This window comes from Podarcis muralis, chromosome 3 (assembly GCF_964188315.1).
Source record: "Podarcis muralis chromosome 3, rPodMur119.hap1.1, whole genome shotgun sequence".
Taxonomy (NCBI): Eukaryota; Metazoa; Chordata; class Lepidosauria; order Squamata; family Lacertidae; genus Podarcis; species Podarcis muralis.
This window is the reverse complement of record NC_135657.1, coordinates 116,899,505-116,925,261: the sequence shown is the minus strand read 5'-3', so window position 1 is coordinate 116,925,261 and position 25,757 is coordinate 116,899,505. Positions and strand designations below refer to the sequence as shown.

Here is a 25,757-nt window from a genome sequence, read left to right as displayed (position 1 = left end):
ACTTAATCTCTTAAAGCAATTGTGAATAAACTTATGGTCATCAGTGTTTGGGGCATAGACATTTACTGTTGCTATTTCTGTTCCTTCTGTTTTAATTACAATTATTAAGCATCGACCATCTTCCTCTCTTATTATATCTTGTATTTCATAAGGCCAGCCTTTCCTAAACAAAATGGTAACTTCCCTCCACGACCTTCCTCCAGTCCATAAATCATTAAATAGGTTTTAATCACCTTTATTTGATGCTTCTCCTTGCATTCTTGCTGTGGAGCTTTTCAGCGTGTCTGGAGCTCCATCAATGGTGACCAACTGAAACTCACCCCGGGGTTCCCGCTGGGTCCTGGCATGGCCCTAGCCTCCCTGCAAGCAGACTTTGGACGAGATCCGGACCCGCGGATTCCTTTACCGGAATCCCCTTGTACCTGGAGGGGCAGGTGATGGCCGCACCTCCCCTCCCCCACATTTCACTAAGCCAATGCCTAACCACCAAACCTTACAAAGTTGTGACAATTGCTAAGAGGTAGGCGAAAACCAAAAGGCCAGTACCAATTTGCCAAATGGAAAAATTTTCCTACTCAGCCCCTGTCCAAAACAGGCGACCAACCGAAGTCCAGAGCAAGGCCAGAACACATACCTAAATCAAGGGCGGGTGTTTGGCAGCACAAATCCAGGCAACCCCCCCCAACGCCGCGCTGCTGCCTTTTAAAGGCCCCCCTCGATCACACCACCACTCCCAAGGAAGGGGGGCTACACCTATGGCCTGTGCGCAACGCGGACCCTCAATGAAGAGGATCCGATATGCTGAAAGAAATCCTACTTACATGTCTTCTCCTTCGCAATCACAGAATGATCCAAGCATAGGAGATCCCAGGCCTTCTAGAGCTCTGGCGACCAATGAGCCAGCAGAGGGAGATGTCACAATGAACCTTGTGATGCAGCACCCCTGGGCCCTGAGAAAACCAGCGGCCACAAGTCCTGCTCCTCTTAAGGGACGCAACTAAGTTTTCGCATATGGTTTTCTTCCATGTTCCACTTTTTATAAATATGCAAAATGTGCCTGTTCCTTTGGATTCCAGCTGAAGCTGTTCCTGCACCTTCGGAGCACTAGCTATCTCCTATACCTGTCCCATACCCTCCAACATTTCTCTCATGCAAATAGGAATGTCTTATTCCATTATTATTATTATTATTATTATTATTATTATTATTATTATTATTCTGACTTGGTTGTCCCAGCCACGCTGGGCAGTTTCCAACATATACAAAAACATAATAAAACATTAAATGTTAAACACACCACTTCAGTATCATGTCCCAATGCTAAGGTACAGCTTTTCAGACCGGCGAGAGCCGATGGATCTGCATAGGTGCAAGGGCCCAGCCAGCAGGGAATCAAACACATGAAGATTCCCTGTGTTAGACGGTAAGGGTTGCAAATATATGCACCAGGAAGGGGCATGGGGTTCATCAGCCACGACACCCACATTCCTGCAGTTCACCTGAACTGGCCAGGGGGGAGTGAGGTTAGGGCTGTGCAGACACACAGGTGGAGCCAATCCAGCTCTTCCACCTGTGTCCACACACAGCCCCAATCTCACTGCTGCCTTATCCAGGTAAGCTGAGGCAGCGCCTGTATTGGGGGTGCAGCTCTGCCCCATGGCACCAACCACGACTGATCAGGGCAGACATTTATTTCAACACTAGCATGGTAATTTGGGCTTCTTGTGAGACTTCTGGAATTGAATGAAAGGGAGAAAAATAAAAGTAGGCATTCCCTATTTGTTTTCTACTACACAGCTATGGTGTTGCTAAAACGATCCCAGGCTCCTGTCTTCAAAGCTGAATTTTAATTTTCTCCTTAGGCAAGCCAGAAGAGGTAAGTATGAATTATATTTATCCGTAGAAGCCATTATGATGATAGCAAAATATTATTGCTTTCTTTAACACATTATATAGATTGGAAGTCCATAAAAGTTCATAAAAAGAAAGAAAATGAATATTGGGGATTGCTCAACTCTGCCCTTAGCCTCCAAAATAAAGCCTGCCCCACAATAAATGCTGTTTGCACCTATGGCTCCTGGTATCAGTTTTCCAAATCCGGGATGGTGCTTTCAAGGACGAATTTCAGCCACATTTTTTCTGATCCTTATGAAGAACTGCTCCCTTTCCCTCTTAACAAATAAATTTCCACGGCGGCAGGTTTGATCCCCAGATGGGCCAGCCATATATTCCTGCATTGCAGGGGGTAGGACTAGATGATCCGCTGGGTCCCTTCCAACTCTACAATTCTGTGATTCTTATGTTCTCAAGCTCCCCTGGTGCCAGTCAGGTGTGGCCACTCAGTTTCCTCAAGTACTTGAGGAATGGCAGCCCGTCATAAGAGGATGACAGCTGATGGGCAGCAACAAGCCTCTCCTGTCTGCTGGGATTCCCAGGCGGCATATGCTGTGCCAGGTCAAATCTGCCTGTTCCTGATAGGTACAGCCATCTAATTCCAGTTTGCAAAAGGAAGTTTCTACCCCAAGTATCTGCCAGGGTCTGGAAAGGTGAACCTCGCTCTGAGCCGGCAAGGCTGCATCACTTGGGAAGATAATACTCTTAGTATTTCGTATCCATCTCTTCATAAACAACACAACAGGGTGTCCTTTCAACCAACTTGAGATGATAGAGGGGAGCTAAGTTTCAACCATTTATTTTATACACCTTTGATTTTCACAAATTAAGTCTAAGAGCTCAATTCTCAATAGCCTTTCCTAACTCAAAAAGCTGGCATGCTTTTTCCACGGCAGAAGTTTGGTGGGTCAAAAGTGTCAGAGCCTCCCTTACTCCGATTCTGCATCTTTTTATAGGAGTCCTGAAAAGGAATCGTGCCTCTGAGGGCACCACACCTTCAGCAGTGCTTGGGAGAAGAAAGAGGGAGGGCAGGTCTCCTCCTTCCACCATTGAGATATATAAGAGAAAGAGAGCTCTGTACAAGTGCACAATTCCAGTTCTGATCAGAAACTTCCACATGCAGGTTAAGAAGTGGGAGGAAACATGGCGGGGAAATGTCCCTAAATCAGGGCAGGCAGGTTGACAGACGCTTTCTGCCCTGCTCTACCTGCACTTTTGACTATGATGCTATACCGAGGGACATTCAGTGCAGGATCCTGCTTCCGCTGCGGTTGCTTGAATAGAAATGGGGAGACTTTTTTTAAAAACGATTTTCTATGTTTCCCTACCTGCTGCTTAAGGGGTTTTTTCAGGCTACAAGGAGAAAGATTATCCCACCCCAGGCTAGGTGGGGATCATTTAAATTTTTTAGGACAGAAAGGGAGGTGTGTGAAAAGGGAAGCGCGTGCACAGGCTGCAGGGACACTGCATTTTGAAAGCACGCGGGCAGCAGCCCGGTCTTGGCCGCAAAGAATTCTGGGCATGGTAGTTTCCCCCTGGCAGAACTCCTCCCATTCCCAGCCACGGACTCCGCCCCTTGGTCCCCGCTCCTCTCTCGGAGGAAGGGGAGCCGGAGGGGCCCCGGGAGGCGGGGGGCACGGAGGCGAGAGACCAGGGACAGGACCCCCCAGAAGGTGGCTGGGGGTCCCCTTGGGCTCCCCCCAGGGGGTGGGGGTCTGCTCTGCTGCTAACGGCCCCCCAACGGCAGGATCCTTCCCTTTGCCTCTCGCCCTCCCTCCTCCAGCGCTGCCTGGGGGGTGGGCAGGGGGGTTTCACTCCTCTAGCAAGGGGGGAGAGGCACCATGTGGGGATGGAGGGGCTGCTTTCCTGGCAGAGAGCCTCCGGTCCAGCCCCTGGGGTTGAGGGCGGGGGGCCATCGCTGCTGGGAAGTGTCGTGCTTGGACTCGTTCTTCCAGGGGCGCCTCCCTTGGCCAGGACTCCTGCTATCAGCATCCCCACCCCAGAGACCATGGACGAGACACTCCAGAAGAGGCACCCCCAAACTCGGCCCTCCAGATATTTTGGGACTACAACTCCCATCATCCCTGCCTAACAGGACCAGTGGTCAGGGATGATGGGAATCGCAGTCAAAAACATCTGGAGGGCTAAGTTTGGGGATGCCTGCTCAAGAAGGTGGTTCGGGGTCCCCTTGGCCTCCCCCCCTCTTCCACGGCCAGGGGGTGGGGTCAGCGGCGTAGCGTGGGTTGTCAGCGCCCGGGGCAAGGCAAGTAATTTGCACCCCTAACCCGTGGATTTGCGCCCCCTAACCTGTGGGGTCTGCTCTGCTGCTAACAGTCCCCCTCCCCAATGGCTGGATCCTTCCCTTTACATCTCACCCTCCCTCCTCCAGCTCTGCTTGGGCAGGGGGCGGTCTTCACTCCTCCAGGCAAGGGCGGAGAGGCACAATGCTTGCACCCCCTGGTCCTGCACTGTTGCGGGGGGGGGGGGGGCAATCTGGCTCTGTGGATGGAGTGTCTGCTTTCTGTGCAGAGAGCCTCAGGTTCAGCACCTGGGAGTTAGAGTGGGCCAAGCTCCTGTCTAAATCCCTGGAAAGCTATCGCTTCTGGGAAGTGTAGTGGTTTGACTCGGGATAAGGCAGCGTAGTAGGTAAGGGACAGAACCAGGCGCTATTAGTCAATTAGCAAAGTATTTTTATTTATTTACTTTATTTAGGGAGGCAGCTACCCCCCTGCTTATTTCTTATTTCTTCACTGTGCCTTATAAGATTAGTTACTATCTACATATCTGTAGATTCATATAATCCATATTTATCATGGCCAGTTTATAAGCATAAGGCTAAAATAGAAGGGGGGGACCCCAATAAGAGGCTGGGATAGTATGAATGACCACTGGCTGAAAACTGATTTCCCGCGGGTGAAATCCTAAACTGCACTTACCCGGGAGTAAGAGCCACTGCATTCAGCAGGACTTGCTTCTGAGTATATAGAATTGTGCTGGATGCTACCGCAATACTAGTGGTAGAATTATTCTGAGATTATTCTCATTGTTTTACCTGACATTCTTACATGTAATTACTTCTCCGCCCATTTACTTGGGAGTAAGCCCCATGGAATTCAAAAGGACTTAGTTCTGAGTAGACATCATTAAGTTTATACTGTTAGTCACTTCTTTGCATTCAATAGTCCATAGCAGGTGAGACACTTAAATCAAAAGCCACTCCTCTGTTCGTATGAATCCACAATCCTATACCCAATTATTTGGGAGTAACCCCTGTTGAAGTCAACAGGGCTTACTTCTGAGTAGACATGCATAGGATTGTGCTGTAAATTAGCTACACTTTCATAAATCAATGGGACTCAGCTAGCTGTGACTAACTGATTTCAACAGAACCAAGGTGTGGATAGCTTTCAGCACACACCAATACGTGGTTCCATGTGCATTCACAGAATCATAGAATTGTAGAGTTAGAAGGGACCTAAGGGCCATCTAGTCCAACCCCTGAGGCACATTCTTTCCTTAAAGAATTCTGGGCACTGCAGTTCCTGAAGTGTTGCTGGGACTGGCAACTCTGTGAGGAGTAAACTCCTGTGCCCAGAACTCTTTGGGGGAAAGAATCTACTTGAAAGGTGTAGGATGCACATATAAAGCCCATGGCATGAAAGGGAGTTAACTCAGAAGTAAGTCCCCTTGTATGACATGCTTTTGTTTTTATATGCTCTGCCTACCAGGACAGTCCAAGCTGTAAGGCGAAGCCGACGACAGCCTGCGCTGCTCACCGAAAAGCTGTTTCTCAGAAGGCTGCCTCACCCTGAGTGCTGTATCCCAGAGCAGGCTGCAGTTGGGCCAATGTCCTCCCTTGCGCCCCAGAGAAAGAGACACGCTCACTGGGGAAATGGCGAGGTTCGTTCCGTGGTTGCGCTCTGCCCAGCATTGGTAGAGAGCAATGGCGAACTCCGTGTTCAGGTTCTGTGGCTCATGGAGTCAGTGTAAAAGGTGTCCTGCCCTGCTCTGCCTCCAGGTCTTCAAGGATTATGTCATCTAAATGGAAAAGAAGAGAAGGTTGGAATCATTATAAGCAATTATAAGTGTTTTAGGGACTGTCTTATATACCCTGAAGATATCCTTGGAAATAGACATTACCTTTAGGATGACTTTCTTTCTCTTTCGCCTGAGGTGGCGAGGAAGTATGTGGAGCCTACAGGGAAACAAAGAGACACATGGGATATGATTATCTAAACCTCAAAATAGGCCTCAGACAGAGACCTTTCCTAAGAAATCTCAGGGACTGGAATCAACTTCTATAGGCTGGAAGGTTTTACCTTTGAAGTCCTTTGGAAAAGGGGCCTGCAGGGGAAGGCGGAGGGGCAGGTGGGGCGCGGGGGGGAGGACTCGGGGAGAGGGCACACTTTATTTTTTCTTGCCATCCGCGAAATCGCTCTTCGCAGTCTTCCAAGCCTAAAAAGGAAAGAGAAATGGGGCTTACAGTTAGTACTCCCTCATGCCTCTAAGCTCAAGAGGAATTCACTACCCTCACAGAATGCAGATGCTGAGAGAAATCCTATTTACATGTCTATCTTCTTCCTGGAACAAACGTGAAATGATCCAACCATAGGAGTTCACCAGGCCTTTTTGCACTCTGGTGACCAGTGAGCCAGCAGAGGGAGGTGTCACAATGGGGCTGTCCCTTGAAAATAGGGACACTTGGCAGGTGTCCTGAGGTGCCCAGATGGGAGACCACCAGGGAACCCATGATATGGTGCTTAGAATGATACAGGCAGAAGTATTACTTAAATAAATACATCTCTAGACACACTGTCCTTTTGGTCTTTTCTCATGCAAGAATATTTCCCTAAGTCAGAAAGAGGCCTCCTGCTCATGAAAGTGCACCTTCAGGCCTGAGCCTCCTAAATAGCTCTACTTGGGAGTAAATTTTTCTGCCCCAGTGGAAATTGGTTCCTAGTGAGCATGCTTGGGGTTGTGGTATGAGGAACAGGACACTGCTGTCAAGAAAGGGGGGAGCTAGCTTGACTCAAGTTTGCCACGTGTTGGGGGGCTCAAAGAACAATCCCATGCTTGGGTGGTATATCTAGAAAGATTTTTAAAATGTGTGGCACGGTGAGGTAGAAGAAGGGTTGTGTCATTCACACATCGTTAAAAATGCCACACACATGATCCAGTAGACACCTCTGGAAGTTGCGCAGGAATGGCCGCCACATCTTGCTGGGCTACACAACTCGCAGCTGTCCCCACCATCATGGCCAACGGTCAGGGGTGCTGGGAGTTGTCCTCCACTAACATCTGGAGGGCACCCCATTGGTTACCGCCCAAGTATAAGGGTGTTCAAACCTTAATGTGTTAATTGTTTAAAAATCATACCCTCCAACATTCATCTGATGACAATAGGGACGTCCCATTCCATAATGATAATTTTACTCTCTATACCCCACACATCCCACTGGGTTGCCCCAGCCACTCTGGACAGCTTCCACCATATATATATAAAGGTTTTAGTATGAGAGGAACAAAGTATAATACAGTGATACGTGTGTCTGAGTTTACGTATGTGTTTTCTTTAAAGAGAGAGAGGGGGATGGAGAAAGGGAGGGGGAGAGAAAAAGAGAGAAGGAAGAGGAGAGATGGGAAGAAGAAAAATGGGGTGGGGGAGGGAGAGGGAACTAGCAGTGGTATGGGGGAAAGTTTTGTTTTTTAAAAGAGGGGGTAGGAGGGGGAGAAAGGGCTCCCCCCGCAAAAACAGACTGAGAAACAGGCTAAAAAGGGGGTCCGATTTTAAAAAACAAAAAGGATAGAAAATGAGGATGAAAATTAAAAAGTGAGGCGAAAGGAAAAAATAAGGGAAAAGTAAATTAGAAGGAGTTGTGTGTCTGGGGTGGAGTGGCCTGTGCCGGTTCAGGGCTCTCTTCTGGGCACTGCCATTTTAATTTTTGAAAGAAAGGTTTGAGGTAGAAATAAAGATAAGATTTATTGTATAATTTTTTATTATTGTTATTATTTATTGGAGTTAAGGAAAATATATATTGAGAAGAAGGAAATAAAATGAAAATAAAACAAAAGATATTGGAAAGGAAAGACAACAACAACAAAAGAAAGCCCCCACCCCCTTTTGGAGGGGTGGAAAATGTGTTTTAAGTAATATATGGATGTATTTTAAAAATGGTAGTAATAGTAATTTAGTAAAAGGGCTGAAGACTTAGGGAAGGGGGGGAAGGGTTTTTTTTTAAAGGGGGTTAAAATATATGAAAGGGGGGGAAGTTTATGTATTAAATAATAGAAGATGAAGATGATAATAGTAATATAAAAAAATTTTTAAATAATATTTTTATTGGGGGGGGAAATATAGTTTAAAAAATGGGGGGGGTAAATAAATAAAATATATAGAAAAAACGGAGGTCTTTTTCCAGCGGGCCTCCCTCTGGGCTCCGGGGGAGGTGGGCTGGGGTTGGGCCTGGGCTGGAAGGAGGTGAGGACAGGTGACCCCCCCCCCCTCAATAATCACCCCAGGCCTCCAAACTGTCCCAAATTCCTTTTGTCTTCTAAAAATCCCCAGCTAAAGTTTTCCTCTGTTTTCTCACAAGATGCATAGGCAAACCGTTACTTTTATCAGTACTAGAGAGCTTCCAAAAGGCTAATGAATAGACTCTGTCAGAGCAGGCCTGAGAAGGGACTTTTATCTCATTCAGTTGCAACATCTTGGACATGCTGCACTGTTCTCATTCCCCTTTCCTGGGAAGGGCGCCAAGAGTCCACCATAGTCCCAAGAGAGCTTTCTGTACATGCTCAGGAACCTCAACATGGGGCAGGACTCCTGAGGGAGGAGAAAGGGGAGGGAACTAGAAGGGGAATATATACTCTGTGCACAGGACTGTGAACTCGTGCCTGTTTTTGTGAGTTCTCACACTTGCTCCTTCTACCAGTTCATGGATGGTAGAAATAAAGCTTTTTCTCCGAAACTATTCCTTGAGTGTCTCTTGACTCCCACTTCCCTTTCCCGGGCGCAATATTTTTCCCACCCGAGGGCAAAGCCTCATAAGGCTACAGGCTCAGCCACGTCTTTCCTCGCGGCCTCCTCCTGCCTCTCCTCCTTTCCCTTGGCATTGGCTGCGCAATGGCGGTGGCAGCAGGGCCAGGGCTTCTCCTCTCCCCCTCCGCGCTCGCTCCTGGGTCCCACCGGCCCCTTCTCCCCTCCTTCTCCCCTTCTCCTATCCCTCTGGAAGAGGGAGGTGGGTTGTCCCAGGCCTTGGAGCTCCGCTCGGCCGTTGGCCAGATGCCCTTGGCTCCGGCCTGGTGGGGTCGCTGGGGGGGGGGGCGGCTCCCCCGTTGATACACTGGGTGCCCCCGGCACCCACGCAGTGGTCCCAGCAGCTTGGAAGCTGGTCAGGCAGCACGAGCAACGCTGGCCAGCCTCAGGAGCTCCGCGATGCCCTGGTGTGCGCCATGTTGCTTTGCCCACCATATATATAAAGGTTCCACGTACTTCCTGGTTGCCTCAGGCAAAAGAGAAGGAAAGTCCACCTGAAGGTAAGGCCTTTTTCCATGTATATGTTCAGTGTATATAAGAAAGTCTCTCTAAAGCCTTCTCTTCTTTTCCTTTCAGATGATCTGATCATCGAAGACCTCGAGGAAGAGTAGGTTCGCCAGAAGCGGCTTAGTCCTGCTGGCCACATGACCCGGAAGTTGTACGCTGGCTCCCTCGGCCAATAAAGCGAGATGAGCGTCGCAACCCCAGAGTCGTCCGCGACTGGACCTAATGATCAGGGGTCCCTTGACCTTTACCTAAAATAAGAGAACTACATGCTTTCCAATTTACATACCTTCCTGGTTAGCAGGAACAACATCTTGCTTGACTGAGGTGGGTAAACAAACAGCTCTTCACAAACCTGGTTTTAAGAAATGCCATTTGGAAGGATGAGCTCCTGATTGTTCCTTTGCAAGTGGAACTCCCTTTCAGTGCTGTAGAGTTCCTCAGGAATTTCCCCATGGGAACTACCCAGTGCATCCGGGAGGGGTTTGTTTGTTTGTTTGTTTGTTTGTTTGTTTGTTTGTTTGTTTTTGAAGCACTGAAACTGCTTGTGAAAGCAAGAGGGGGAACTCTGATCATCAGCTGAAGGGCATTATACAAATTTAATAAATAATAATAATAAAATAATGCTTTCAATGGAAACTGCTTTGTGTTTCAGGGCACACTCCCAGCACCAGTCAGCTGATTGGACTTGGGAGCCTACCTTCAAAGGAGGTAGCTGTAACTGCCCATCAGCTGGGCAGTTTGCAACAATCCCCTTTGGACTTTGACACCAGAGTGTGAGAGTGTTAGGGAGCCAGCACACTGGCTGGATGCAGTTCCCCACCTCTGGTCTTAAATGTTTGCATTTCATCTGTCCCAGTTTTGTAAGTACCGTATTTTTCGCACCATAGGGCGCACCGGACCATAGGGCGCATCCAGTCTTTAGGGGGGGGGGGAAATCAAGAAAAAAATACCCCCCCCAGCCCCAAAGCGCAGCGTACAGGCTGCGCACAACCTCTCCCTGCCGGAGGGGTTGCGGGCGGCTATGGCACAAGCCAAGGCAGCGAGCAGGATGGATCCTGCTCACTGTTTTGGCTTCCCCTTTAGCCCTGTGCAGCCTCTCCCTCCCGGGAGACGCTGCGTGGGCTAAAGAATCCATAGCCCCAGGCAGCCTCTCCTTGCCGGAGGGGTTGCGCGCAGCTATGGAAGAAGGCAAGGCAGCGAGAGGGATGGATCCCGCTCGCTGTTTTGGCTTCCCCTTTAGCCCCGTGCAGCCTCTCCTTGCCGGGAGACGCTGTGCAGGGCTTTCCTGGCTTTCCTGGGAGGTGGGGGGATTCCCTCACCTCTCGTAAAAGCCCGCAGAAGCCGTGCCATCCCTTTAAAGAGATTGCGGCTTCTCCTGGCTTTTCTGGGAGGTGGGAGAAGGGACTGATGCGGCCAGTCAGTCCCTTCTCCCTCCTGTGGAAAAGCCCGCAAGAGCGCACAGAGCTTGTGTGCAGCTCTTGGGGGCTTTTCCCGCCTGCCTCCCCCCCTGCATTCGCTCCATAGGATGCACACACATTTTCCCTTGCTTTTTAGGAGGGAAAAGGTGCGTCCTATGGTGCGAAAAATACGGTAGTTTCCTTGCAAATAGTGGGGTGAGAGAATGTTGCTTTAATGGTGATTTTAGTGCTAGACAGCCACATACTGAGAGTCATTAACAGTATCCAAATTTTGTTGTCTGGTTAGCTCATTAATGAGATTGAGGAAATGGGTGGGATGGCCAAAGCTGTAGCTGAAGGAATACCCAAACTTCGAATTGAAGAGTGTGCTGCTCGGAGACAAGCCAGGATTGTTTCTGGTAAGGAAAATGGACACTATTTAAACACAACATACACTTACGTAACTGCGCAGCCGCAGTCTGCCAGACATATAGACAAGTATCAGTCTTGAACTTGAATACCTTTATTCATATATTAAAACTTAAGTTCCCATAACTCTTAAAACTCTAGTCCAAAATTAGATACTAACTGGCTGGCTACAATTCCATCAAATAAATGCAGTATGGATAGAAGATAAAAAAGTAGGAGGCGGAGGCGGCGCGTTCGGTAATGGCTGCCTGCTCCTTGTAAGGAGAGGGGAGCTCCGCTGAAAACGGGTCGTCCGCTACGGCGAAGCGGAGACCCACCTAGGAAAACCACAGGGGGTAGGAGCCTGTGGTCCTGAGACCCGGCGGGTGCCAGAAGCAGCCCCTAAAACGTTGAAGGGACCCCGTAACGGGGCTCCGGATTCGCGGAGGGGGTAGCGGCACTGAGGGTCGTTTCGCAGTCAGCGGAGCGAAGCCGCGCTGCTGTTGCCGATCAGCGCTGACCTTTCTTCCTGAAAACTTTAATTTTGGAAAACTACAACCCGTGAGTAATTGGAACTTTACAAATTTTAAGAATATTTAAGAGATTTTGAATTCGGCTGAAAGCGGAGTGACGAGAAACAGGAAGTCCGTCTTCCGGCAAAGCTTACAGATCAAAGGCAAAGGAATTGACAGGCTGGATGCTTTGAAATGGACTTTAAAGTGGAAGTATTATGCGTCTGACAGCACTGAGGTTTGAAAGGAAAGGCAAGTTTTCTAATTAATCTATTTTAGAGTGTGGAAACAATTTGGGAACCTCCTCCCCTGGTGGACTCTAAAGTTTAAGACCCAGCCTAGGGGTGGCAGGGGAAAAGAATGTCTTTTGCTGATACAATTTATAAAACAGATACATAGAGGCAATTTTGGACTACATAACTAAGTAACTGTATCTTGTGCCTTGAGAGGTGATACGTGTGGCAACTTTGGAAGGGCTCTGCCAGTGGGAAAAATTTTAAGGACTATTGGAAAGTTATTTAGCTGCAGGAGCGTTAATGGCGACTATAACTTTTTTCCTTTCTGAACTTCAACTGTACTCCCTCCAACTATACTCCCTCTAGTGGAGACTGGGATTTACAATTCCTTGGGAACTAACTTTGTTTTGTCTCTCCGCTGCTGTTATCTACACTGAGGCCTGTCCTTCCCTTGGAACTTTTGACAGTTTGACCTTGACTCATAGACAGGTGGGGAATGAGTGGCCAACCGTCAACAAGATCTAAAACGAAAGCAACAAAAGGCCAGCTGGTGCAAACAACCCTGACCTCTCAGTCACGTAGATCATCAGTTCCTGCTATACTGAAGGGAATTGAACTTCCAACAGTAGCTGAACTAAAAGGAACTGAGCCTTCAGCAACAGCTGAATTTAAGGGAGCTGAACAACCAGCAACTGAGGATATGGCTGCAGGTGGATCTGATGTACTTCTGAAGGAGATGTTACAACAATTTGCAATTTTAAATAAGAAGGTTGATGACCAAACAGCAAAAATTGACTTAGCCACATCCTCTATTACAAAGCTATCTGAACAAGTGGCTCAGCATTCACAAACAATTGGCAACCTAAAAGACGCTACGTCTGAGAACCGGAAACTGGCCGAAGCTGCAAACGAAAAAGCTGACCAAGCAATTCAAAAAGTGGATGAACTGAAAGGAGAGGTAAGGCCACTACACAAGCACATCAGTGACCAGCAGGCCTACCTGTCTATGGTGGAGTTGAGAAACAGGGAAAATAATTTAAGATTACGCTCTATCCCAGAGATTGAAAAAGAAGACTTGACTGGCTTTCTGACAGCAGAATTCTCCAAATTTTGGGGAATAAAGGAAGACGAAGATTTTAAAATAACAACGGCATTTAGACTGGGAAGTGTTACCAGAAAGGACAGACCCAGAGATTGCTTGATCATTTTAAAGACTAAACAGGAGAGAGACAAAATACTTGACCTTCATTTTAAGAAATCACTTGAGATCCAGGATAGAAGAGCGGAAATTTATAAGGATATACCAAAACAACTACTGGATCTCAGGGCCATCTACACTGACCTAGCAAGACTCTTGAGAGGCAACGGAATACCTTACAGGTGGGAGTTCCCACAAGGCTTATCATTTAAATACAAAGGAAAGAAGGTTAGAATTAAGTCAAAAGAGGACAACCAGAAGTTCCTGCACGACAACGGAGAAGATCTTCAGAAGGGAATAGCAGTTCCTTGGCCTCTGCCACAGCCCGGATTGGAACCAACACCATCCCCCTCGGATCCGGACAAAAAGGAGGACACCCCATAAAGAGCAACAACAGATAGATACAGGATGTCTCTGCAGCTGTACAGTTGGAACATTAATGGTGCAAATTCCCCGGAAAAACGAAAAAGGATCTTTCATATTTTGAAAAAGGAAAATCTAGATATAATCTGCTTGCAAGAAACGCATGTGACTAGGCTCCATAGGAAAGTACTAATTAACAAAAGACTAGGCCAAGAATTTATTTCATCAGACAAAGTAAAAAAGAGGGGCCTGGTGATCTACGCAAAGGAGAACCTAGCACCGAAATTTTTGTTTAAAGATGAGCAAGGGAGAATTTTGGCAATTGAAATACAATCTCAAGGAGAAAAAGTTTTGATATTAGGAATTTATGCACCAAATGAGGGGAAAGCTGAATTTTACAAGAAGCTACATGAGACACTACTGGACTATCTGGACTACTCGAACATCATTATGATGGGAGATATGAATGGGGTGGTCTCCACTTTGATGGATAAGTCACAAAATCAAACAACTAAGGACGGCAGACTACCGAAAACCTTTTTTGAACTGACTGACAATATGGATTTGATTGACATTTGGCGGACAAGGAACCCCCTAGGTAGAGAGGGAACATTCTTTTCTGAGGCCCACTCATCATGGACGAGAATCGACCAAATTTGGACAACTAGAGGGCTGGCACCGAAGACTACAAGAGTGGAGATCTGCCCAAAGACTTGCTCCGACCACAACGCCCTGAAAGTGGAATTAAGACTTACTTCAGCCGGTTCCTTCAGATGGAAAATGAATGACACCCTCTTTAGAGATCAAGAGATCGTAAAGAAGGCCCAAAAAACTTTAAAGGATTATTTTGAAATCAACTTGAATACTTCAGTGGAGAAAAGAACAATCTGGGACGCCAGTAAAGCTGTAATGAGGGGGTTTCTGATACAACAAAACTCAATTAAGAAAAAACTCTGGAATGGGAAAAAGGATAAAATATTGGAGAAGATAAGAGATGGAGAGAAAAGGTTGAGATCTAAACCAAAATCCAAAGAGATCTTGCGTGAAATTAAATTCCATCAGGCACAATATTTGAAGTTGATAAATCAAGAAGTGGAATGGAAAATTAAACAAATGAGACAAAGATCCTTTGAGTCAGCAAACAAATGTGGGAAACTGCTGGCATGGCAGTTGAAAAAAAGACAGAAACTTAATTACGTTACCAATCTAGAGGTGGAAGGGAAAAATATCCAGAAACCAGGTGAAATTAGAAAGTGTTTCCAGAAATACTTCAAAAAGTTGTATACACAAGGGCCTGAGGAAGTGTCTGAGATGGAACGATTTTTGAAACTCAATGGCTTACCAGAACTGTCTCAGGAGAAGAGATCAATCTTGGATTGCAAAATAACACAACAGGAAATGGAGGATGCCATTCAGAATATGCAGTTGGGCAAATCTCCAGGCCCAGATGGGCTTACCTCCAAATACTATAAGACATTAAAAGACTATTTGATTCTACCACTAATGGAGGTTTGCAATCAGATTATGGGGGGAGGAAGGGCACCGGAAACGTGGAAAGAAGCTTTCATCACATTGATACCCAAAGTGGAAACTGAAAAGACTCAACTTAGGAATTACCGTCCCATCTCACTCCTAAATGTGGATTATAAAATATTTGCAGACATTTTGGCAAGTAGACTGAAAAAGGTGTTAAATGAAGTAATTCATAAGGACCAAGCAGGCTTTCTTCCTGGCAGGCATTTGTTTGACAATACTCGGAATATTATCGATATTCTGGAACTTTTACAAACAAATATTAACACTAAAGCAGTGTTAATCTTTATTGATGCCGAGAAGGCCTTTGACAATATTTCTTGGAAATTTATGAAGAAAAACTTGGAAGGGATGGGAGTGGGACGAGGGTTTGAAAATGGTATAGAAGCAATTTATTCAGAACAAAAAGCTAAGTTGATAGTGAACAATGTGGTGACAGAGGAGTTTTATATTGAAAAAGGAACACGCCAGGGGTGCCCCTTATCCCCCCTATTATTTATATCAGTCCTGGAGGTTTTGCTGAACATGATCAGGAGGGACCGGCAAATACAGGGGATTACGGTCGGAGTGAAACAATATAAACTGAAAGCATTTGCAGATGACTTAGTAATAACATTACAGGAGCCAGAATCTAGTACAAAAAGAGTTCTGGAACTGATACAAGAATTTGGTCGGGTGGCAGGATTTAAGTTGAACAAACAAAAAACCAAAGTTTTGGGGAAAAACTTGACGCCTTTAGAAATAGAGGGGTTTCAGAAGGAAACAGAGTTAACTGTGGTTAAGAAAGTGAAATACCTGGGGGTAAACTTGACGCCTAGAAATTTGAATTTGTTTAAGGACAATTATGAGAAATGCTGGTCAGAAGTTAAGAAAGATTTGGAAACTTGGTCGAGACTGAAGCTTTCCTTGCTGGGCCGAATTGCTGCTGTCAAGATGAATGTTTTGCCAAAAATGTTGTTTTTATTTCAAACCTTGCAGGTCGTGGACAGAGTGGAATGTTTTGGAAAGTGGCAGAGGGATATCTCAAAGTTTGTCTGGCAGGGCAAAAAGCCCCGAATAAAGTTCAAAATACTAACTGATGCAAAAGAAAGAGGGGGGTTTGCCCTGCCAGACTTAAGGTTATACTATGAGGCGGCAGCCTTCTGCTGGTTGAAAGATTGGATTCTATTAGAGAATACAGATGTCCTAGACCTGGAAGGTTTTAACAACTCGTTAGGATGGCATGCTTATCTGTGGTACGGCAAGGCAAAAACACATGGAATGTTCAAAAACCATATTGTCAGGAAAGCAATTTTTATGGTCTGGCAGAAATACAAAGACTTACTTGAAAGTAAGACTCCGAGGTGGTTATCACCAGTGGAGGCTAAGGCGTGGAAAAAACCCAATATGGAGACCGGCTGGCCGAAATATTGGGAACTAATAGAAAAAGTAGGTGACAATTGGAGGTTGCGGAGCTTTGAAAATTTAAAAGATAAGGTGCGAGATTGGTTTCATTATGCCCAAATTAACGAGGTGGTTAAGTTGGACAAAAAAACAGGATTCCAGGTGGAAAAATCGAAACTTGAGACAGAATTGTTAGAACCAAAGACCAAGGTTTTATCGAGAATGTATAACTTGCTGCTTAAGTGGAACACCCAGGATGAGACAGTTAAATCAGCCATGATAAAGTGGGCTCAGGACATTGGTTACAATATCATGTTTGAAGACTGGGAAAGGTTATGGACCACCGGTATGAAATTTACGGCATGTAATGCCTTGAAAGAAAACATTATGAAAATGGTATACAGGTGGTACATGACCCCAGTCAAGCTTGCTAAGATATACCATTTGTCTGATAACAAATGTTGGAAGTGCAAAGAGGCTGAAGGAACATTCTTTCACCTTTGGTGGACTTGCCCAAGAGTGAAGGCCTTCTGGGAAATGATCTACAACGAGTTAAAAAAGGTGTTTAAGTACACCTTCCCTAAAAAACCGGAGGCCTTCCTCTTGGGTATTGTCGGCCAAAAGGTTTTAAAGAAGGATAGAACGTTTTTTATGTATGCTACCACTGCAGCAAGAATTTTGATCGCCAAACACTGGAAGACTCAAGATTTACCCACGCTGGAAGAGTGGCAAATGCAACTGATTGACTATATGGAATTGGCCGAAATGACTGCCAGAATCCGAGACCTGGGAGAAGAAGCAATGGAGGAGGACTGGAAAAAATTTAAGAATTACTTGCAAAAATTTTATAAGTTATATGAACTATAAAATGATGCATAATTTGAAATGCTAGCCCCAGCAATGAGAATGCAACATTTACGGAATTGGATAACATTATTGAAAGAATCAATGTTTAAATGTTAAAAATGATAATATATTCTGTTTTTAGAGTAAATGGACAACAAGGGATTTAAACTTAAACTGCAATTGAAAGTATAAAAGAAACACACGAAACAAGGTTATAATTTGCTGATAAATTTATTGTTAAGAATGCATTGTGCGGGAGATGCGGGGAAGCTCGATAGAAATAAGTTGTTGAAAGGTTATGATTCTTTGTATTTGCTTTTTGTTTTTTTTTTCTTTTGTTTTTTTCTGCCTATGTCTGAAAAAATGCAATAAAAATTATTTAAAAAAAAAAAAAAAAAGTAGGGATGAATGAAAAGAAATCCAAGTTTCAAATAGAGATAATCGAAGGCAAATCTAAATTACTATCTAAAATGTACAATATATTATTAGAGTGGGATACCAAAGATGAAGAAATAAAGGAGGTAATGACAAGATGGGCAATGGATCTGGGATACAATATAGAGTATGACAAGTGGTCGAAATTATGGACTAGTGGAATGAAATTTACGGCATGTGTAACACTCAGGGAAAATTTAGAAAAGATGATGTATAGGTGGTACATTACACCAGCAAAACTAGGGAAAATGTATAAAATGAATAAGAGTTGCTGGAAGTGTAAAATTACAGAGGGTATTTTTTTCCATATGTGGTGGACATGCGACGAAATGAAGAAATATTGGGAACAGATTTACAATGAGTTAAAAAAAATATTTAAGTCTGCCTCAGGCACAGGCAACCTTCGGCCCTCCAGATGTTTTAGCCTACAACTCCCATGATCCCTAGCTAACAGGACCAGTGGTCAGGGATGATGGGAATTGTAGTCCAAAACATCTGGAGGGCCGAAGGTTGCCTATGCCTGGTCTCCCTTTTTCTTTTCCTGCTCAATAGCCTCTGTAGAGTCTGAAGTTGGTGGCCTTGCGGGAGATATGGGCAGTTTCCAGTTCTGTGACCTCACAAATCCTGTACTGAGATGACATGCACAAGACGGGTAGAGCCACCCTTTTATGAAAAGTCCATTTTTTGTAAGGTTCTTGCTCAACAGCCTTAATAGAAGTATCGAAGGGGGAGGTGTTAAAAGGCTATTAAGCAAAGGTCTTTTCTTATTCTTCAAGACGCCTGTGCATCTTGAGACTCCCATCAGTGACACCTGAGCTCAGCATCACATACAGTCCAACAAAAGCACAAAAACGAATGCCAAGTTCACTAACATTACAATCTCTTTTAATTGCATAAATACCTCCTCTGCCAACTATTAATATAGCAAACTCTAATTTAGTCCATGTGCTCAAAATTCGTTGGGATTCCTCATTTCTTGCTGGCAGGTCTTTTTTTTAAAAAAACAGAGACCTTGGAATTATCCTGCAAGCAGTTTATTATAAACTTCCTAGGAGTTACTGCCCTTGCAGTGTTTCCCTGGGAGATTTCATGATCTGGACTTTGGAGCAATGTTTTCAAATAAGACTTCTGCAGCTGCAGCTGATGGATTTGGAACTTCTCCACTGTCTGTCTTTCTGAATGAAGAAATGTGTGCGTTATCCCATCCTGACCAAATCACTGACACATGCCAATTGGTGGTATGCTTGGTGCTAAAGTAAACTTTCTGACCACAGCAGCACTGGAGGCGCTTAAGTTTTGCTGAAAGTATAGTAAATGAAAAGGGTTGTAGGCTGTTGAGGATTTAGCAAAAAGACATGGCAACATTCACTGGATTCACTGGAGTGAAATATTGACCAGAAGCTGACTGCGGCATATGGTGTCCATGCGCTGAAGAATCCCACACTGATCAGTACAGCCATCTGTAAAAAGAACCACTTATAATTAGTTACTGGCTGGCTTTTTATATTTTCTCCTTCTCTATCTGTTATTTCAAATCGGTGAGAGAGAAATGAAGGATTAGTGCTTTAACATTTAAGAGATATTTAAACAATTGGCTCTTGCTTTTATTTTAGTCTGTCCATTCATTTTATCCTAAGACCCAAAAGCAGTATCCTCTGCAGTAGAGCAGCCCTCTAGCAGTAAAAAATTACACAAGATCAGGATAAGAAATTAAGAACAGCATCCTTTGTGTTTATCAGATGCTTTACATCATAATGGAATGTCACCTGGTTCAAATTATAGTCCTATAGAAGAAAATATGTCAAGACCAAGCATCTCATACAATAGCAATATATATACCACATGCTTCCTCTAGGAGCCCATGTATTGCAAGATCTGAGAGTCTTACAGTATACAGGTTAGTCCCCAGTATGTATGTGGCTGCGAAAACCCAACCAGATGGGTGGGGTATAAATATTTTAAATATTAATATTATTTCACATTAATACAATAAGCTTTCATACCAATGAATCTAACAACTGAAAAACAGAGGAATTGCTCAATGTCTGCAACTCAAATGGAACACAAACCATATATGAAGGCAAACACACACAAACAGCCCAGTCCATAGCATCCATAAGTGCTTTGGCATTTTCCTAATATTTTCCTAATATTTCCTAATATTTTGACAATAATTTTCAATCTATAGGGACACAATCAATGTCTGAGTCAAAGCAACACTGGGTTCCTATTGCTCTTTAAAATACAGAAATACTCTGCTCGCGACAACACAGACCCACCAATGTCAATTTCTTTTCCAGCTTTGCTGCATCTGAAGTCCTGTTGAAGTTCTGCATCTCATGAGAGGTTTTATGAACCTTCCAGGCTATACCCAAGTAACAGATGGTGATGGTAATTGCTGGCAGAATGGTACAGATCCTACAGATGACTTACTGGGTTACACATTAGGGAGAGCTTTCCTAAATAAAACATCTTCAAGAAGACACCTAAACATTATGATGCCAGGCACCTGTCTAATTCCAGCTGGGAATGGATTCCAGAGGGCTGGAGCTACACTACTAAAAGCCAATTTCTAGTACAACCTAAGCACACCTCTCACACGTCCCGAAACTGGTTTTTGCATTCATGCCTCTAAGCTCACTATTGAAAAACCAAGAGGGGCGGAAAGCACATATTATGCACAAATCTTTTTTGAAAAAAATCTGAAATTACTGGGTAAAACACAGTATGAAAGTTAAGAATGACATACCAATAGATCCATTTTCAGAGAAAACAGGGCAATTTTCATTTCACTCATTAAGCATGTGAGCACACAAACTTTCCTGTAGGAAACCAAATTCGAGCTAACGGTAAGTGCAATCTCAAGATGCAGAGAAAATATACAGTAGAACGGTTTGGGGGACTTTCTTATATACCCTGAAGATCTCCTTGGAAATGGACATTACCTTCATGTTTTCCTTGGTGTTTCTTCCTCCCGTCTCCTCCTGCTCTTCCTCGAGGTCTTCAATGATCAGATCATCTGAAAGGAAAAGAAGAGAAGGCTGGCAGTTGGAGAGACTTTCTTATATACCCTGAACATATCCTTGGAAATAGACATTACCTTTAGGATGACTTTCTTTCTCTTTCGCCTGAGGTGGCGAGGAAGTACGTGGAGCCTACAGCGAAACAAAGAGCCACATGGGATATGATGATCTACAGCTCAAAATAGGCCTCAGACAGAGACCTTTCCTAAGAAATCTCAGGGACTGGAATCAACTATTATATGCTGAAAGGTTTTACCTTTGTGGTCCTTTGGAAAAGGGGTCCACAGGGGAAGGCGGAGGGGCAGGTGGGGCGCGGGGGGGAGGACTCGGGGAGAGGGCACACTTTATTTTTCCTCGCCATCCGCGAAATCGCTCTTCGCAGTCTTCCAAGCCTAAAAAGGAAAGAGAAATGGGGCTTACAGTTAGTACTCTCTCATGCCTGTAAACCCAAGAGGAATTCACTATCCTCACAGAATGCAGATGCTGAGAGAAATCCTATTTACATGTCTATCTTCTTCCTGGAAGAAACACGAAATGATCCAACCATAGGAGTTCACCAGGCCTTTTTGCACTCTGGTGACCAGTGAGCCAGCAGAGGGAGGTGTCACAATGGGGCTGCCCCTTGAAAATAGGGACACTTGGCAGGTGTCCTGAGGTGCCCAGATGGGAGACCACCAGGGAACCCATGATATGGTGCTTAGAATGATACAGACAAAAAGTACTATGTAAATAAATACATCTCTAGACACACTGTCCTTTTGATCTTTTCTCATGCCTCCTGCTCATGAAAGTGCACCTTCGGGCCTGAGCCTCCTAAATAGCTCTACTTGGGAGTAAATTATTCTGCCCCAGTGGAAATTGGTTCCTAGTGAGCATCCTTGGGGTTGTGGTATGAGGAACAGGACACTGCTGTCAAGAAAGGGGAGAGCTAGCTTGACTCAAGTTTGCCACGTGTTGGGGGGCTCAAAGAACAATCCCATGCTTGGGTGGTACATCTAGAAAGATTTTTAAAATGTGTGTGGCACGGTGAGATAGAAGAAGATAAAATATATTGGAAAGAAAAGAGGACAACAACAACAACAAAAGAAAGTGTCCCCCCTTTTGAATTTTTTTATTCAAAATTATAGCAAAACATATTCTCCAAAAACATATCATCCTTGTTTCCCCTCCCCATTTTTCCTCCACCCCCCCCCCCCCGACTTCCCTCAGTTCCAGTCTTTGGTTTCTCTGAGACTGCTGTTTTCTGCATGTTACAAAGTTGTATAGATCCTCAAACTATTTAGCTGATTATTGTCAATAAAAAGTTTGTGAATGTTTATTCAAAACCTGCCAAGGAGTCCAGTTCGCTTTGTGGCATCTTCAGATACTTTGTAAAGGGTTCCCATTCACCCTTAAAGTCACAGTTATCCTTGTCCCGTAGCTTATATGTCAGTTTTGCCAGTTTTGCATAGTCTGTCAATTTTTCTTGCCATGATTCTTTAGTTGGGGTTTCTTCAGTCTTCCATCCTTGTGCTCCCAAAACTCTCGCAGCCGTTGTCGCATACATGAAGATGTTTTTCAGCTTTTTTGGCAGGTCTTTCTCTACAATCCCTAACAAAAATGCTTCAGGTTTTTTAACAAATGTTAGATGAAACATTTTCTTTAATTCGTTGTATATCATTCCCAAAAATTTTAAATTACATTACAATCCCACTGCATATGATAAAATGTCCCCTCCTTTTCCTTACACTTCCAACATATATTTGAACTAGTTTTATACATTTTCCCTAACTTCACTGGTGTCATGTGCCATCTGTACATCATCTTCATATGATTTTCCTTCAATAGGGAACAATCTGTAAATTTTAAATCAGTTTTCCATAATTTTTCCCAATCTTCCATCATAATATTGTGACCTACATCTTGTGCCCATTTAATCATAACTGATTTTACCTCTTCATCTTTCGTCTCCCATTCTAATAGTATGCTGTGTGCGGCCTTCAGTAATTTCACTTTCCTTTCAATCACCTCTGTCTTTTACATCTGTAAGTATTTTATATTTTATCCTTGGCCTTTTGCCCCCCCCCCTTCCCCCCAGATAAATTTTGAAATCTCTGGCTCATGCAGCACTCTCAGCAGCGCCCCATCTGAGAATATAAAGGAGCAAAATATGTGTTATGGCTGCTTCTGGCTTCCCTCCTCCCTTAGATATTTATTCAGGTTTTATTTTTAAAATTATTATCTTTTTCTCCTGGTTTTCCTGCAAAGAACTCCGTGATGATTTAGCCTCATAATCCCCACCCCTTTGCCCCTCAGTGAAGGAAATCAGGCTGAGAGACTGACTTCCCATAGTGAGGCTCACAGCTTTTTAAATCTGGGCCTTTCCACCATCGAAAACATCTCTCTAGTCACACACATGGACCGACACATTCCTTATGCGCTGCCAGAGCAGGGCCACAGGGAGTTAGTGCAGAGCCCTGGAGAGATGCTCTGGACCACAGCATTTCCCCCCATACCTGGCACGTGCTGCTTCCACTGCTGGACCAGCAAATGGCCTTGGCCTGGGGCGGCGCATTCTGACAGGGCAGCGCTACATCTTCATCTCTGCAAGCTTTCTCCTTCAAGAAAAGACACAAAAGCAAATCTTTACAACAGCCAAGAACTGTTAACGATTGATAAAGCTGCTCCAATGCCGCCCAGTCTCTTACGCCTCTTCCTCCAGATCTTCAATCTCTTCCAGGACGAGCTCTTCTGAAAGGAAAAGAAGAGAAGGCTGCCAGTTAGAGAGGCTTCTTACACACACAGAGAGAGACTTTCTGAACACATCCATGGAAATAGACATTACCTTCTGGGTGACTTTCTTTTCCTTTTCCTTGAGGTGCCAGCGGAGCCTACAGGGAAACAAAGAGCCACATGGGGTATGATTATCTAAACCTCAGACAGAGAGACCTTTCCTAAGAAATCTGAGGACTAGAATCAACTACTATATGCTGAAAGGTTTTACCTTTGTGGTCCTTTGGAAAAGGGGTCCGCGGGAGGAGGAGGAGGAGGGGCGGGCGGGGGGCAGGGGGGAGGAGTCGGGGAGAGGGCACACTTTATTATTTTTTTTGGCCATTTGCGAAAAGGCTCTTCGCAATCTTCGAAGCCTAAAAAGGAAAGAGAAAAATGTGAGAAATGGGGCTCAGGGTTCGTCCTCTCCCGATCTACGTCCCGAAACTGGTTTTTGCATTCATGCCTCTAAGCTCACTCTCACCGCAGAATTCAGTTGCGCATCAAGGTCCCCGGCGCACCCCCCAAGAAGAAGAAGAACACATTGAGGCAGAATTTTAGTTTAAAGGTTAATGGGCAGAATTTAGGCCACAGCTTTATTGATTACAGCAATGTGAGTGGTGTTGGCTTAGGCCAGTGGTGTCCAAACTTTTTCCAAAGAGGTCCAGATTTGATGAAGTGAAAGGCTGACCAAAGGGCCAACCAAAGGTGTTGAGCTTTTTTCAGTTGTTGAGGTTTTTTTAAAGGATTTTACCCCAGGAAATAAACTGACACAGGGGCCAGATTAGACCAGATAAGGCCCCAGAAACGGACTTTGGGCATGCCTGGCTTAGGCACTGGCAATAACTCCTGCCTGCCTTGTAGGAAGTCTGGAAGAGTAAGCCACCATCAATGGTGGTTTTTTAAAATTTATTTAATCATTTTTTTCAATACAAACAGCAATCGCAAAAGACACATGCAACAAAAAACATAATAACACTAATAACACGGTTTGACAATTCAGATTTGGATACACTGATATACCAATGACTACACCTTTTTAACAATATTTTCCCGCCTCTCTCTCCTCCCCCTACTTCCCACCATTATCCGCCTTATTGCTTAAATATTCCTTCCAGATTTCTTCATATTTATCCATTCTTAATTTGCGTCGACATGCAATTCGATCATATGTAGCTAGTCTGCCCATATTATCAATCCAGGTGCTCAATGGAATCTTTTTTGCGGCTCTTCCAATTCATCAAAACAAGTTTTTTTTTGCTTCTAATATGGCACGGTACATCCATATATATTTTTTGACCCCTTGTAATCTCCCACGTTTCCAGAATATAACTTAGAATTAAATTTAATTCCGCTAAATAACAATTTCTTTTTATTACTCTTGCTATAAATATCCTCACCTCACACCAAAATAATCTTATCATCGGGCATTTAATCATCATATGTACTAAGTTCGCATTTTCACTCCCACATCTCCAGCAGTTGTCTGTACTTGTTATTTTCTTCTGGTATAGTTTTGCGGGAGTCCAGTGGACTCCGAATATTGTTTTCTGTTGAATAAGTCTTAGTCTTAGATCCATAGAGGCTATTTCTGTTGATTTTATACTTGACTCCCATATGTCATTTGTTATCTGGAGCCCCAACTCTTCACTCCGTTTTTGTCTATCATATTCTAAATCATATTTCTTCCTGTTGAGTAGGGTTTTATATAGTGCAAGTGTAGAGTTTTTTGTTTTTGCTGCAGAGATTAAATCTTGTAGCAGCATGGGTGTTTCCGATGCTGCTATAGCGTCAGGGCCAAACTGCCTTTCCAACATATGTTTCAATTGGATGTCTTGCCATTGTGCTTCACTGGTTATTCCATACTTTACTTGCAAAGTCTTATATTCCACAAATTTATAATTTTCATCAATTAATTGATTCAATGTCAAAATATCTTTTTTCATCCAATTTTGCCAAATTATTACTTGATTTCCAATTTTTAATTTTGGGTTGGCCCATATTGTTAATTTCTCATGTTGATAGGGGTCATCGTTATTTTTATTTATATTCATCCAAATTTTTATGGGTGCTTTAATAGTCTCCAGGATAATAGGATATTTCATAAAATTGGAGCCGAGTTGAGTCCACCCTACAAGAGGTTCCAAGAAACTATATTCGAGAGTAGGCCTATTGGGATTCCTGCTACATCTCCAATCGTTAGTCTTACTCAGCAGATAGGCCTGGTGATAGAGTTCCA

The 25,757-nt window shown here is 44.3% G+C and overlaps 1 protein-coding gene across 5 annotated transcripts in view; it reads right to left on the bottom strand.

Annotated features, from left to right (window-relative positions):
- Positions 1 to 25,757, bottom strand: part of LOC144327334 (uncharacterized) — a 97,828-nt gene that overhangs the window by 6,196 nt on the left and 65,875 nt on the right. For 2 of the 5 annotated variants that reach the window (XM_077926542.1, XM_077926539.1), the window contains exons 1-2: positions 20,693 to 20,838; positions 5,701 to 5,931 (exon numbers count right to left, since the gene is read on the bottom strand). In XM_077926542.1, coding sequence (XP_077782668.1) covers positions 5,701 to 5,824 — 124 coding nt within the window. In that variant the 5' untranslated portion in view covers positions 5,825 to 5,931; positions 20,693 to 20,838. Of the gene's footprint in view, positions 1 to 821; positions 2,481 to 5,700; positions 5,932 to 6,033; positions 6,181 to 20,692; positions 20,839 to 25,757 lie in introns of those variants that run through there. The other 3 variants (XM_077926540.1, XM_077926541.1, XR_013392419.1) reach the window with 3 other exon arrangements.